A 17,192-nucleotide genomic window follows, 5' to 3' on the forward strand; every position below is an offset into this window, starting at 1 on the left:
AGGAAACACGAAATGCCAGAAAAATAATTCTTAAGGAAATCATAGTCTTAAGGAAACTCATTCAGATACAAAAGAATACAGATATACAACTAAATGAAATCAGGAAAAGAATACATGATGTGAATTTGAAATTCACTAAGGAGATAGATATCATACAAAAGAACCAAACAGAAATACTAGAGCTAAAAAATTCAATGAATGAAATAAAAAATATAATCAAGAGCTTCAACAACAGACTAGATCAAGCAGAAGAAAGAATTTCTGAACTTGAAAACAGGTCTTTCGAAATAACTCAGGCAAACAAAAAAAAAAAAAAAAAGGAAGAAGGAGGAACAGAAAAAAAGAATGAAGAAAGCCTACAGGATTTATGGGACACTATTAAGTAAACAAATATTCATATTATGGGCATTCCAGAAGAAGAAGAAAAGGGGAAAGGTGAGGAAAACATATTTAATAAAGTAACAGCCCAAAATTCCCAAGTCTTGGGAAAGAGATAGGCATCTAGGTCCAAGGTGTTCAAATAATCCGAAATAGATTCAACCTAAAAAGATCCTCTCCAAGGCACATGGTCAAGTTGTCAAAAGTCAAAGACAAGGATCTCCTCATTTTTATTCCCAAAAGGTAGCCAGTGACCAATGACCAGTATTTCATTTCTTATGATTTGTTTCAGGAAACAACCAAAGGAAATGGAGGAGGCAGACATAACATGTGTGCACATTCAGGTGCATGTTTGTACAACATACATATGCCAAGTGCAACAAGAACCACACTGCTGTGCATCTTACTTTTTTCACTTAAAAATACAGCACATATTAACATATGTATCTACCTCAATTTTTAATGACACACTGTTTCTATATGTGGATATATTAAAACGTATTTAACTATTCTATTGACAAAAACTTAAAATGTTCCATTCCTTTCAAATTATTGAAAACAATGCTGATAAATATCCTTTAAGTGCTTGTAATATCTAAATTATTTAGGATAACAAGGAAAAAAGAAAATTTATCACAGAGGCATAAAGTTTTTCCAGGCCCATGTGACAAACCAATACATGTAACAGCCAAAATTTCCATTTAAAAAAAATGGCTATATGATTATGTAAAAAGAGCTACAGAATGTGGCAAACATTTTGTATGCTTGTTAAATATATACGTAATTAGAATAGGATGGTAATCCTATCTAATCCTTTAGACACACAAGAAATTTTAATAATAAATTCTCAAAGTTGAAAAGCAAATCTGGTAATGATTTTTCTTAATCTAAGTGAACATTAGTTCAGAAAGTGTCTCTTCCTTTAAAAAAGAAAAAAAAGAAATCCACAAAATGTCCTACCTTGATGTTCATCATCCTCCTTTGGTGTTTGTTCCAGTAATGTGTCCAAGGCTCGGGTGTAATCTTTCATTACCCAATAGGCAAGACTACGCAGGAAAGGATCAGGATGTAATCTTTTGCAACTGAATCCTGAGCCATCCTTTTGGCAACCCAAAATCTTCTGATTTAGGATGGATATATAAGTGGATGAAGTCTCAAATTCAGATTCATATAAACGGGCAATAACCATGGCTAGCTGAATATCTTCCATTTTTTCAAGACATACCTGCAAATTTAAATATTAATACTTATCTTACTTAATGATAATTATTTAGAGAGATGAAATAGCCCATCAATACCCTGAAATTATCTACCATTTATATCCTAATGGTGGGCGAAGGGACAGTGAAGGGTAGTTAAATGATTGATAGGAGATTAAAGAACAGCAAAAAGAGTAACAGGTTGGAACCCAGTAGCTTCCAAACTAGACAGATCATTTATAAAATAAGCATGAAACAAAGTATATTAATAACATCTCAGACTTAAGATCAACTTAAATAACATTCATTTTTAAATTAAATACTATATGACACTAGAATTTATATACCACTTCCTCTTAATTTCCAAATATATTTCTGCATAATCATAATTATTACTATCTGCCTCATATTTAAATAGTAAATAAATTATGAAATACAGCCATATGTTCTATTCATAGTCTCTGGGAGCCTGTATTCTAATGCAACTACCAGTTCTGAGCATTGGAAGTCATTTAGGCAATATGAGCATCTCTCAGTCAACACTTCTCTTTGCTTGAATACCTTTCTAAGCTAAACTTCCAATTTTAAAATCTTAAGTATTTGTTATTTAAAAAAAGAAACTCACATGTCTGGGATAATTGTAAAAAAAAAACCCAACTAATTCTAAATTTAAAATACTAAAGTACTTTCACTTAATTGAATATTTCCTGTTTTTCTATCATGTATTATTTCCAATTGTATTTGTCCTTTACCTGTTCATATTGTTCATGATAGTAATCTAAGAGGAAGACATCAGAAGTAAACAGAAACATTTGTAATTACTCTCATAATCAGCTGCTAGGATTACATATCAAAAAGTGGGAAGTTTTACCTCCTCACATCGTTTTCTAATATAATATTCTAATATTATAAACTATTATAAAACAGTACAAACTGGAGTTTCAGTTCCTTATTTATGAATTTCATTTAAAAAAAACAGCTTAATGTATCTGCCTTTCTGCACAGAATAAGGAGGTTGTGACCTATGTATTTTAAACAGTTCAGAATCACAAGATGGTCTGGAAGAAGACATTCATAAACTATTTTTCAGCATTTTTTTCATACATTTTACACATAGTCTTGAAATGCAATGTGCCATATATGAAATTTTTCTTTTTTTCTTTTTGAGATGGAGTCTCACTCTGTCGCCCAGGCTGGAGTATAGTGGCGCAATCTCACCTCACTGCAACCTCCGCCTCTCGGGTTCAAGCAATTCTCTTGCCTCAGCCTCCCGAGTAGCTGGGACTATAGGTACGTGCCACCACACCTGGCTAATTTTTGTATTTTTAGTAGAAACAGAGTTTTGCCATGTTGGCCAGGCTGGTCTTGAACTCCTGACCTCAGGTGATCTACCCTCCCTGGCCTCCCAAAGAGCTGGGATTACAGGCGTGAGCCACCATGCCCAGCCTGAAATTTTTCATTCATTTCTCCCTTGAATTTATTCATATTTTCCTTTACCACAGTGCCACTATTTTAAGTACAGCAACCTCTGTAGTTATTCTGTGTCCTAACAAACATATGACCAAAAGTTACAATCTCCTTTACAACCTTCTTAGGTTTTCAATCTTTTACAAGTATTATATAGTGCGTTTTCTTATTTATACCTCTATGGCATCTTTCAATGAACCAGCTAGCAAGAAAAAAGCAGCCGATTGTTCAAAGCGTTGTTTTCCAAGTAAGGAAAAAGCATTTTTCAAAGCAGCTTTTCGCCATCTATCTTCATTAAAGTTGTGGCTGAAAAATGTTGTCATTTTTTCATCATGCTGTGACCTGGGAACCGAGCATAAACATAAAGTGGTTAAACCAAATTTAAAATGTTCTACAGAATGTATAATAATATAAAATAAAAACCTCAAACAGAAATCTAAAAGAAGAACAATAACTTCAAGGACAGGCATTTGTTATCAAGCATCTCTTCACTTCTTCTAAGAAGGAAGGTCAATAATGCCTTATGTATACATAAATAGGAAACAGCATTTTTTACTTTGCAAAGTGCTTTTATCAACTTTTAAAACATCCCATCCTCTAGATTAAGCTGAAAAGATATTTTACCCATTTTTTTCAGCTAAAGGAACCAAGTCGCATAGAAGTGGATTTGATGAAGCTCATACACCTAATTATTTTCAAAAGCATTAGGTTTCTTACTCACAGCACAATCTTCATTCTGTTGAATCACGTTAAGTGTCAAGGCAACTTACCTAAACAGACCCCACACTACTGCTTTCTTCTTCATTGAAAGGTAGAATAGTGCAGAATCTAAGGCATCATTGTTCCTTTGAAAAGAAGCTTTGGCAACCTAAATGATAAATAAAATATTAAATTCACAATTTGACATAAGAATTACAATCAATTAATCAACAATAATGTTCCCCTGCTACTTCCATGGCTGATAGAAACTGTGGAGACAGAAAAAGTTGGTTCTGTTTCACAATCTCCAGTAGGTTATAATATTAATACATGCTCCTAGAGATAACCATTTGCAAGCCAGTAATTATGGTAAAAATCCTAATTACAGCCAGCACTTATTGACTATTTACCACGTACTGGGCACGAGTCTATGCACCTTTTGTTATCTTATTGATACAAACCATGAGGTACTATCATTATTCCCATTTTACAGATGAAGTGACTGAGACAGAAAGGTTAAGTGAATTGCCTACAGTCACACAGTAAGGGTTAGAAGAGGGAATAGAAACCACGTAGAACTGAAACTAACATAGAAAGCAATAAAGAAGGCAGAATATTCAATAGATGTGAGCTTTTTCTTGAAAATTCAACATGTTATATTGTATGCAATCATACTGTCTTAAACATAAGAGCATATAGGCCATACCTTATTTTTCCAAGATGCTGAGATATAGCCTCTGCAAATCATTAAGTTGAAAGGCATAATGACAAAACAACAGTGGATGTTTTATTAATTAGCTCACATTGATGGCAAAGCAGGAAGCTATAATACTAAGGTATGGGAGAAAGGGAAAAGACATCTAAAATTACATCATGAAAATGCTTTACTCTCGGGCCGGACGCAGTGGTTCATGCCTGTAATCCCAGCATTTTGGGAGGCCGAGACAGGCAGATCACTTGAGGTCAGGAGCTCGAGGGCAGTCTGGCCAACGTGGTGAAACCCCGTCTCTACTAATAATACAAAAATTAGCCAGGCATGGTGGCGCACGCCTGTAGTCCCAGCTACTTGGAGGCTGGTTGGGAGAATTGCTTCAACCCAGGAAGAGGAGGTTGCAGTGAGCCGAAATCACGCCATTGCAATCCAGCCTGGGCGACAGTGCAAGACTCTGTCTCAAAGAAAAAAAAAAAAGAAAGAAAAAAAAAGAAAAAAGAAAATGCTTTACTCTCAATACTCTTTTCCCTTCCCCCTTTTAATTGTGTTGTCTGCCCCCTATCATTTAACTTAGTGCTTCAATATGTTAGATCATTTTTAGAGGAATTTTATTTGTATTCAGCTGATTTATAATATACATTTTGAGGCAGAAAATGTACATATCCCTTTGATTTAATTTTAAGAAATAAATTACTTGTGGAAATAAATCATGTGTATATTAGCACAGATAATCATAATGACAAGACACATGTTGACAAGAAGTAAAATCGTTGTGGGATACATCTGAAACATTTCAGATAAAATATGTCCTCTTTTATCCAGTGCTTTGGAATATAAAAAATTTAATGTAGAAACTGTATCATTTATATCCTTTAACAATTAACTTTTCCTGTACATCAGATATCACATTTTTTAGTTGGTGCAGGAATGAATTCCTTCTTATATCTGTGCTTATTTTGAGAAAAGAAATACTGATATTTTGTTGGCAGCCTTACATGTAATAGTAAAATAATACTTTTATACTCACATTTAAAACTGTGATCTGAGAACCATGCACACCAGAATCATGGGATGCTGATTAAGATGAAGAAACCTCAGCCCTACCACTACTAAATTAAAATCTCTGGTTATGGGATGGAGAATATGCATTTTACATAAGTTTACCAGTTGAGTCTTCTCTGGGGAACTACTATTAAGGAATAAATCAGGAAAAGGTCTTTGCATCCTTCGGAGAAACAAATTCATACTTCACAAATATAGTACCACTGATTGTACTCCAGGGAATTCCAAAGGACTAAAAGGAAAATATGAATGAGAATTCCACTTTCCTAATCCTGCTAAAGTAGAAAAGGCACAGGCTAAATCTAACATTTATAAATGACTGGAGTTTGGGCTTGTTACCCATCCTCTCTGAATCTTAGTTCCACCATATGTAAAATGGAGATGATGACATGGGGTTGATTAGAACATAACATGGAATTATTTATGAAAAGCAACTGGCACCAAACCTGGTAGAGAGCTGAACTGAATTTTTTTCCTAAAAGGAATCTACCAGAAAACTGACTCCAAAAACCTGCTTTAAAAACTTTTATAGCCATTTCACTTGCTGCCACAGATATGTTCTTCAAGTACATACAAATCAAAACTGTTTTTATCCAATGAGATTTCAAGTGTGCAAAGAACGTTTGCTACTTATTCAACTAGTGATGCAGAGAGTCCTTTGTATAAAAAGAGTTTTTTAATGTATTGTAAATAACAAACAAGAACTCAAGTTTACTTTCTAAAGTTAGATTTTTCCATTTTCTTAAACCAGGGCACACCTCAACTAATAACAGAAAATATTATTATTCCACGGATATATTATAAATTCAGCCTATATAGAAAGACACAATATCATACTGCACGGACATTTTATAAAGGTCAAGTTTTTGTAATCTCCAAAAACTTTATTTAAAAAAGTCTCACCAGGCATGGTGGCTCATGCCTGTAATCCCAGCCATTTGGGAGGCCGAGGAGGGCAGATCGCCTGAGGTCAGGGATTCGAGACCATCCTGGCCAACATGGTGAAACCCTGTCTCTAATAAAAATACAAAAATTAGCTGGGTGTGGTGGCACACGCCTGTAGTCCCAGTTACTCAGAAGGCTGAGGCAGGAAAATTGCTTGAACCCAGGAGGCAGAGGTTACAGTGAGCCAAGGTCACACCATTGCACTCCAGCCTAGGCAACAAGAGCGAAATTCCATCTCAAAAAAAAAAAAAAAAAAAAAAAAAAAAATTCTCAAGACCTCAAGATAGACACACAAATTTCCCACTACAGGTTTTCTGGGAGATAGTATCTTTTTTTCTTTAGGAAAAGGTTTTTTTAATATAACTCAAAATCCACTAAAGAAAAGTTACCTTTTCAATGCATCTTCGAAGCGTGTTAATGTTCCTCACCCACCACCCTATGCCCATAGCTCTTAATTCAGACCACTGGGGGTCCCCTCTCTGAATTGCTGGAATCATATTAATCAGTTCTTCTTCAGCCTCAGAATGAAAAGCCCAGGCAAAATGGCATGTAGAGACACCTAAATTGGAAATATAAAATAATCTGCGTAACTGTATCAAATAAGAAGAAAAACAATTTTTCATGCAGTCACATACGCATTCATTTTGGAAAGAATTTTGAAGCAGAAAGAAAGAATGAAAGGCAGTCTGTCATCATTCAGGACTTTATACTATAAAAGTTTCTGAATACAAGATCAATAATGTGATATATAAAATCCAAATCTCTTTTTCCCCAAACATTTGTTTTCATTTCCCCTACAAAAATAGGGACACTAAAACTTAATCATTAGAAAGAAAAATATTTGAATATCAGGCCATTCACATGTACGGCACACCAAATTTATCAAGAGGTCATAAGAGCTGCCCAAGCTCACATAACTAAGAAGGTAGGGCCCAGGCCCGATTCCAGGTTTCTCTGTCACCAGGACCTGTGAATCCGGCCCGCCCAAGAGGACACAAGGTGTGTTGTCCCCCACAAGAGCCCAGGGGAAGGAAAGTGTGGTGAAAGCTTTATTCAAGTCAAAAGCACTTGGCTCACAGGCCTGGATGTCGATTCCAGTGCCACTACCCCATTCTTCTCTCTAGCCATGGAGCTAAATATCACTTCAAAGCAAGCTCTAAACTTCATAAGAGTTCCAGAAAATAATAAGGATAAGTTACAATCATGATGTACATTCCTCTGCTTTTAGTGCCTTCAGTTAAAAGTTTAAAGCTGCCTAATACTGATTCTTTTTGGTGAACATTGTTTTTTGTTTTGGGTTTGTTTGTTTTTTTTTTTTACCTGGGAGAAGACTGACAGGGATCTAGGCTGTTTGTAGAGGCAACAAAATCTTTACTGACGCTATTAGACTTTTAAGTACTAATGGATTTATCAACAGTTCAATTACTGATAATGCTCTTACTGATATTCGACTTACAGCAGGTAAAAACGAAACATAATGAATGTGAACCACACAGAATGGTAATCAATAATGGGAATGCTGGCAAGAACTCTGGGAAGCCTTGGAAAGAAGCCAGACTAGTCCAAGTAGCCATCTGTATGAATTCATTTTAGAAACAAAGAAATGTCTGAGGTCAATGAAAGTCACATTACAACATAGGCCTCTCAATGCTATTAAGTATCTATATTGTTACACATAATTTTTTTCATTTTCAACTACTATATGGATTTTGTACATAGTTTAAAGCTTTTCTAATAATTACTGCTTCACTGTAATTTCTTTAGAAAGTATAAAATAAAAACTATTATGATTATTTTGAATAACAATCTTAACTCTTTTAAATTTCCCACTGCCAACACTCATATAACAACTGTGTTTGTAATCATACCACAAAATTAATGCAACATGTCTTGGCTGCCACTATAAATTTAGGGGAAAACACCAGAAAAAATTAATAAAATAAATTTAGTTTTTTATAACCTGAAAGGCAGACTAATTTTTTCACTATTTAAATCTCTGTCTGCTGTGAGAGAATTACTTTATCAAATAATTGATATTCTGCTTCAGAAACTAATATACAGCAACACAAAATGCATAATTTTGCTGATATAAAATGTATAATATAAAATGACAATACATAGCATATTACATTCTATATCCTTAAATTAATTAAAATTTTGGTATAAGAAGAAACAAAAATACACACAGACATGTCAGAAGAATTAGGTTCAGAAAGTAAGATTAAGAGCAGTGAATGTATTTGAAAACCTGCAGAGGTGAAAAAAGTTATTAGGGAAGAAAAAGAACAGGGGCACCAATAGGTATTCTTTTTATTTACCTACCAATGGCAGGCTATTCTCTGCAGTTTACCTCTGCTCTTCTCAGCTTTTCTATCTACGTACTGGCTACTTAACTTTTCCCTGAAAACTGCTCCCAGGACCAACACCTACAACACCAGTCACTTCTCATCGCCAATGTTTTAACTGCAGTCAAAGGGAAAATGGAATTTGACACAGCTTTAGAAATTTGAAGTGTTTTAGACTGCCCTAGGAAATGTATAAAATTGTCATTAATTGATTCAATACCACTTGACTGTCACCCAAAACTAAAATTTAAGAGAACGTGGAGATACCATTTTAAAAACCTATCCAAATGGCATAGATTGCTTAAAATGTTAATATCAAATGTGGGCAACGGAGTTGAGATTTGGCATCATCAAACTTCTTTTTTATTTTATATTTTTTATAATTTTTTGTTTTCAATTTTTGTTGGTACATAGTACGTGTATACAAACTTCTGGGAATGTAAATGAGCACAGTATTTCTGAAGGGCATTTTGGTGATACTTATCAAGACTGAAGAATTTTCATGCCTTTTGATTCAGTAATTCCACTGCTAGAAAACTAGCATGAGGAAATAATCAGGAATGCAAATATTTACATGCCAAGGTACAAGGTTATTCATTAGAGTGATAATTCAAATAGAAAAAAAACCTCAGCAAAATCTATTTCAAAAACAAAGGATTGGGCAGATGAAATATAGTTTAGACACAGAATCTCAGATAGCTATTTATAGTTATGTTTTCAAAGAACATTCATAGGTTAAAGAGTAAGTGCCATGGGTAAGAATAACAGTCTATCAAGCCTAGTGTTCTAGGTTCTATAATACTAAGACGTATATTATGGGACTCTTTCCAAGATGTTGGTTTCAAAAGAAATATAGTCCACTGAAATAAGCTCTGGACTGGGATTCGCACTCCCAACTCTTCTAATAAATAGTCCTGTATCCTGGGCAGGTCACTTTTAATTCTATAGTTTCAATTTTTTAATCTGTAATACAAAGGCTGATATAAATCCTTATGTCTCAAATCAGGTGTGGCAGTATGCCTGAAGTACACAAATCCACTGTTATCAATATGGCAGATCTTCCTGAATCATCAACTTTACTTGCTGGCAAATAACTAGAACATAATGCTTACATTAAAGTAAATATAAAAACACATCGCAGAGCAAAGTTTACATAATTTTTCAAAGAAAAGACATCAAGATATTCAGGACTACTCTGCAGACAGCCACTTTGGGTTACAACCTCAGGCATACCACATTTACCCCCTAAGCTACTACTCTAGTAAATAAATTCTAAAAAACTTAGTTAGATGAGCAAAAGTCACAGAATAGAGCTGAAGGATACATAGAAAAATGGTAAGTGGGTACTATGTGACAGAAAGATCTTAAGGCCAGTGATAGGTGTGCACGTAATGACTTACCTAATGTTTACACACAAACATGATACACCCCATCGCTCCAATATTAAGTAAAAGTTGTGCAAAGCTTCAAACAGTGAGTGAATTACCTTGATGAAGTAGCTGCACTCGGTATAAAGGAGGCAGCGATGTCAAAAGGCATGTGTGTAGGCGCATAGCTAACAAGTATCTCAAACCACACTCATCTAATGTATCTCTTCCTGTAATTCAAACAGGAAATATGTTTAAGGAAAAAAGAATGCAAGAGGCCACAAACTGATAAGCTATAAAACAAACATTAAACTTAGTCATAATTTATATAAAATACATAAGATTTTTTAGTGTATTCCTTCCTGAACACTTTAACATCTTTACAAAAAATTATCTTTACAAAAAAAAATGTGACTACTAAACTCTTAAAAGAAAAATGATTTGGAGAAATACAATTAACTATTAGAATAGATAACAAGAGCATTTATATTGACTCATAATAAATGAAAGACATCTTGAAATCCAATAAAAAATATATTAACTATGGTAAGTTAGGTACAACTTTTAATAATATTTTCTACATGAATTCCAATGAGATGTAATGGAAATTACATAACTGATATGAAATCATTTGTTATATATTTAAGCAGGTAATATTTTCTACTTTGGTTAAATTAACTGAAATATGGTACTATCAAAGATTTAAAATTTGAATACCCAGGCTAGTTAGTGTTACATGGTTAGGTTGAACCTTCACCTTGATTCTACAAATTTATTTATACAAATTAATTCCACTTAGTCGAAGTATGAAGGTATGGCAAGCGTAACCAAAACTATAGCCACTGCTGGATAAAAGCAAAGCAAAAACACTGACAGCACCTAGCCCAATAACTGACACTTTGGAAGTACTCAATGATTATAGAATCAAATAGTATTTTCCAGAAAAAAAAAAAACAAAAACTTTTAAATTGCCAAAGATCAAGCCCCAGCTCTGCTTCCCATTACCTATATCAATCCATCCATCTATCTATTTATTTAGCTAGATAGATAGCTATTAGGTTGGTGCAAAAGTATTTGCAGTTTTGCCATTACTTTTGCACCAACCTGATATGTATCTATTTATTTATTTATAGACATGAGATCTCACTATGTTGCCCAAGATGGTCTAAAAGTCCTGGCCTCAAGCAATCCTCCTACCTTAACCTCCCAAAGTGCTGCCATTACAGGTGTGAGCCACCATGCTCATTCGTCCGTTTATTCATTCAACAAATCAAGCATCTATTACATGTGAGGGACTCTTCAGGTACTGGGAATTCAGCAGTGAATAAGGCAAAGTCCCTACTCTCTTGGGGATCATATTTTAGGAGGTAGAGACAAACAATAAACAAATAATATGTGGAAATTAATGCTATGAAGGGAAATAAAGCAGGACTGAGAGATAGGGAATGCTGGAGTAAGAGAGTTCTATTTCATACAGTGTGGCCAGGAAAGAACTCTCCAATAAGATGACATGCCAGCAGCAATTTGAGGAAGTAAAGGAACAAGCCATGCATGAATCTGGAAGAAGAGCATTCTAATAGAGTAGAAATGAGCATAGATCATGTGGGGCCTTTTAGGCCACTGTAAGGCTCTTAACTTTTATTCTAAAGTGAGACAGGAAGGCACCAGTATATGTTGAGCAAAGGAGAGATTTAATGTGATTTGGGTTTTAAAAGAATCACTGGTTCCTAAGCAAAGAACAGATGGAGGTAAAAAGAATAAAGCAGTTAGGAGATGACAAGGACTTGGACCAGAGTAGTAACTGCAGAGGTAATGAGAATTGATTATTGGATTCTGGATATTAATAGAACTGATAGCATTTGCCAATGAACTGGATATGGGGTATGAGAGAAAGCAGAGTCAAGAATGACTGTAAGTTGTCTCACCTGAACAAATGGAAGAACTCATTTACTTAGAATCCATTTACTGAGATGTGTAACTCATTTAATCTCTGAGCTTCAGTTTCCCACCTGTGAAATGGAGACATTCATTCCTGCCTTATTACCTCATGAATGTCCACTGTGTCCAGGATACACTATTTCTATATTGCTTAGCCAATGATACAGTTTTGTATTAGAAAGTATAAACTATTTTTTACAAATTATGCCATGCCTACTTTCTTAATGTCCCACAGTAAAAACTAATATATATTAAACACACAACACAAGCTTAAGGTTGTTCTGGGAAGAATCTCACTCAACTGCATACAACCTCATAATGGTTAAGATTTTTCTTTTCCAATTAATAGTGAGAAAATAAGTCATAGGCAAAACCCTAGAAGTTCTCTAGTTATTTTAACCTGCAGAGAAGAAAACTTTGGGGGATATACTATAAGGATGTAAATCTATATGAAGAGATATTTTCCAGCTACCTTTCCCCCACAGATCTGGAAATTATGAAATAGTTAAAAGGGTACAGGCTTTGAGTCAACAGTTTATCCACATATGAACCCCACTTCTACTCCTTAATGCCTATGTGATCTCAGATGAGTCCCTTAATTTCTTAAGGATCAGTGTCTTCATCTACAAAGTTAAACATAATAATAGCTATCTGCTAGAAGACTGTGATAATTAAACATGATAAAGTAAAGAAAGTGCCTGAAACATAGCAATTTTTCACTCCTCCAAAATATTTATTGAATTAATGAAATTTTGATCATTAATTTTCAGTTTCCTTTGTCAATGCCATCATTTGCAATCAACACCATTACCCTGAACTATGTGCATTAAAGAGAATGGAATCTAGTTCCAGGAAGCAACCAAAAATTTTCTAGTTACAGAATGAATTAGGCAAAATACGTATGACATTAACTGTATGGAAATCTCGCTGAAGAGACTTTTTGGAGAAAATTAGGTAATTGTAAAAAGTTGTTTATGGCTAGAAATCGGAAGACCAACAAGTTGAGCCCATGAGGTCCCAATAAGCCTCATGATTCCATAGTAACATTAACAAATGGGCTGTTATTATCACAGAAAAAATCATAGGGATCAATCCGTGTTAAAAAACAAGAGACTTGGCCAGTCCATGGTGACTCATACCTATAATCCCAGCACTGTGGGAGGCCAAGGCAGGAGGACTGCTTGAGCTCAGGAGTTCCAGACTAGCCGGGGCAACATAAGGAGACCTAGTCCCTACAAAAAAATAAAAAGAAATTAGCTGGGCCCCATGGTGGTGCACACCTGTGGTCCCGGCTATTTAGGAGGCTGAGATGGGAAGATTACTTGAACCTGAGAGGTTAAGGCTACAGTGACCCGTGACTGCACCACTCAACTCCAGCTTGGGCAACAAAGCAAGACCCTGTCTCAAAAAAACAAACAAAAAACCCACCCAAACACACACACAAAAAACAAGATTATAAATCCAAAATGACACAAAGGTTTCAGTGTAAAAACTCATGAGAGAATGCACACGGATCTCACAAATCCATGCATTCATATGCCGGCCTCAACCGTCTTTTCTAACCGAGCATATTATATAATAGTAATTACCTATCAAGGAGGTCTTTTCCCTGCAAAGTCTGAAAGTTGAGACTGCAATTCAATAAATGAGTCAGTATAGAGATAATACAAATATTTCTATTAGGTACAACTTTATAAATTTTTAGCGAGAATATTTACCTGAGCAACTCTTATCTCTGCTTTCATCAAGCTCAGTACTAGTAGTAGCCACTGTATCAGCCAAAGCTACAAGGAACATCTGCTCCAAACGGGTAAGGCCTGGTAGACTTGAGTGCATAAGATGACTTGAAAGTACCCTTGCATGTTCTTGGCCAAAGTAAGCTGGTCCATATTGAGAAAGATTTATTACTTTTGATTTGTTTTCTCTCTTTTCAGGCTCTAAATCAATATCATCCGTTGTTATATCCTGGATTTGAAACAGCTCTGAATACTGATCCTCTGGTTGACTTACTGTCTGATCTTCATAGCTCTGTGGTATCTTTGTACTTTCTTCTGAAATTCTGTAGGATGTATCTTGATCTGCAGCAAGTAATGCATATAGTGGTAGTGGAGGGATAGAATCTATCTCAGTATAATCTCGAGTACCATCTTTTCCTACGGTGACTGTTTCCTTTGCTGTACTGCCACTTACACTAATAGTTCGAGAGAGATGTCGCTTAGTTCCTTCTCCAGCATCAGGATCTCTAACTATTGCTACTTCACCTGCAATACATTTTACTAAATGAGACAGAATGGCTTTAGCCCTTCGCACTTTCCCTAAATCCATCAATTCTAACAGCTGAGTTGGATGATATTGTGGCAGAGTAGGGGAAAGTACATGTGCAGCCTCAAATAAGCCACCATCTTGAATTACAGTTGGTGAACAAAAAACATCATCAGAAATAGCTGTTCCTTCAACAATACTTTTTCTTGCCAGCATATTAGATTTAAAGGTCGAATGATCTTGCATTGCTGCCTCTTCTGCATTAGGACTATCAGCTTCAGTGTCTCCAAATTTGACTGCATGCTTCCACTGTGCATATACATGCATTTCACAATCCATTCCTACCACCAATATCCCATCTCTTACCCAAGAGAGAGAAACAGGCAGTGAAGGAGTACCATCAACAGAAGATACCAAGTCTATAGATCTAAGAAGAACCCATCTTGACTTAACTCCTTGCTTGATACTACCACCTAGTGGTAAAGTGATGACAGCTACTCCATCCTTACTGTTGGTTTGCTCAGTCACAATTCCTGAAAGCCTTCCATACATGAAGATATTCGCACCGACTCCCACTGTAAGAATGTGGGAGCCATCTTCTTTTGATACCCAGTCCAAATGTACTAAATGTTTGATATTCGGAATAAGATATCTATCCTTGCTCAAGAGTGCATCTGACTTGCTATATACAAACAGATTACTGTCGACGCTGACCCTTGAATCAAGTACACTCCCAACCTTAACCAAGTCATCAAGATGAATTGTTTGTTCTAAAACCCACTCTGATCCTCCTGTAGATTCACATTCAAATATACAAACATGCATGGAAAATTCTTTAGAAACAAAACCATTATGGTGGATAGGCTGCTTATAAGCCACTGCAAGGCGACCTGTGTATGAACAGCTAACAGCAACTGGTCTTCCCACAATGCTCACTGTACTGCTATTATCTTCTCCTTCATCATTCATCAAAGGCCATCTCTTCCAATGATAAATTTCTTTCTCATCACTTTTATTACACTCTGGGTTGGCTTCCATACAACATTTCCAGAAGCGTACTTTATTGTCAGAACAAGCTGTAACCACTAAATAAGGTGCAAGGCACACTGGATAAATTGAAGAAGAACTCAGATGGCCTTAAAAAAGAAAAAGCAAGTAGTTAGTTATAATAATAATAAAGCCACAAAATAATATGGTAGTAATCAAATTCTGGAATGTGATCAATTCAAAGTCACTATGAGCTTCTTCAGAATATCTCTGCAGTCTTCCTCTTAACTAGTATCCCACTAAATGTCCATTGGCCAACATATCTATAAAGGTCTTGAAGAGCCCATCAGTGAAATCAAGGTATGCAATAATAATCACTTAATTTGTTTTTAGGTAATTAAGTTTAAATGAGGCAACCATTTAATTAAAATAAAACTCAAAAGCACTGAAACAAGTCAGTCCTTAATGTGTTTCTATTATTTATATTTACCTTCACAACATGCCTCCTTAGAATTTCATACTATATATTTAATCATTTTCATCATGAATACTTAACTGAGCTTTACAATTTGACTTTCAAATGCCCCTAACCTTCCCTCAAATAATCCAGACCCCAGGTGGTACATCAAATTTTGTTTCAGACCGCAAAACAGACCAATAGATCTTACCCATTTTACCAAGTTTAATTCATCCTCTCTTAGCACTGAACCAGAACCCTCTTATCTATTCCTGACTGCCAAAGACTAACAATGCACATCTGTTGTCAACTGTAAGACAAGGGGATATAGAGATTAAAGATCTGAGGTCAGAAGATCTGGATTTGAGTTTCAACCCATCAATAATTTCATTAACAGTGGGAAAGCTACTTAATCATCTGAGCCTATTCCATCTAAACAATTGGGATCAGTTACTGTTTCCCCTAGATTACTATTGTCAAATAAGACATTTTATAAGGCGTCTGTAAAATATAATTTATTATCATGAACTCCAATAAACTTATTTGAGTATAACCCAAACCTTTCAAATATTTTGAAAGATTAACAAACTGGCCTAGATCTGCACCAGCCACAAAAGCCCAAGAGTACACTCTTCTCAATATGATCTTTCCAACTGTGAATGCAAACCTGTCTTACGGATGAATAAGAAAACACCCATACTGAATATCATTCACCAGTAATTTTAGCAGCCCCGAACCTCCAATTTTGGTTTCCCAAAAACACTATTCTAGAAACTCCCCAATTAAAATTCTACAAGTAGTTCACTTTAAACACAGCTGCCAGACTTGCCCTCAAAACATCTACCTTGCTAAAGTCAGTATCATTCCAGACCACCCAAACTATAGTCTTTTATCCTACATTTTTCCTCAGAGTATCTGCCAACTCTTGTTCAAACATTCTTAATAAAAGACGTGATTACCACAATGTGAATGAAAAGTCTTAAATTTTAAAAAAAGCCTCAGTGGTTTACAAATGAATGTATTTGTTCTTCAAAATTTTACTATCATTATATTCCAAAGTATAGGCAAGACACCTCACATTAAAATATTTTCACTTTTGGCTGGGCGCAGTGGCTCACGCCTGTAATCCCAGCACTTTGGGAGGCTGAGGTGGGCGGATCACGAGGTCAGGAGATCGAGACCATCCTGACTAACACGGTGAAACCCAGTCTCTACTAAAAATACAAAAAATTAGCCAGGCGTGGTGGTGGGCGCCTGTAGTCCCAGCTACTCGGGAGGCTAAGGCAGGAGAATGGCATGAACCCGGGAGGTGAAGCTTGCAGTGAGCTGAGATAGCACCACTGCACTCCAGCCTGGGTGACAGAGCGAAACTCC

The 17,192-nt window shown here is 35.6% G+C and overlaps 1 protein-coding gene across 8 annotated transcripts in view; it reads right to left on the reverse strand.

Moving 5' to 3' along the window:
* The window catches only part of DMXL2 (Dmx like 2), a 172,574-nt gene that overhangs the window by 37,105 nt on the left and 118,277 nt on the right, over positions 1-17,192 (reverse strand). For all 8 annotated transcript variants that reach the window (XM_055363012.2, XM_019011116.4, XM_055363013.2 and 5 more), the window contains exons 18-23: positions 13,831-15,510; positions 10,294-10,404; positions 6,852-7,021; positions 3,815-3,912; positions 3,221-3,386; positions 1,339-1,603 (exon numbers count right to left, since the gene is read on the reverse strand). In XM_055363012.2, coding sequence (XP_055218987.2) covers positions 1,339-1,603; positions 3,221-3,386; positions 3,815-3,912; positions 6,852-7,021; positions 10,294-10,404; positions 13,831-15,510 — 2,490 coding nt within the window. The remainder of the gene's footprint in view (positions 1-1,338; positions 1,604-3,220; positions 3,387-3,814; positions 3,913-6,851; positions 7,022-10,293; positions 10,405-13,830; positions 15,511-17,192) is intronic.

The sequence above is a fragment of the Gorilla gorilla genome, chromosome 16 (genome assembly GCF_029281585.2).
Source record: "Gorilla gorilla gorilla isolate KB3781 chromosome 16, NHGRI_mGorGor1-v2.1_pri, whole genome shotgun sequence".
Lineage (NCBI taxonomy): Eukaryota > Metazoa > Chordata > Mammalia > Primates > Hominidae > Gorilla > Gorilla gorilla.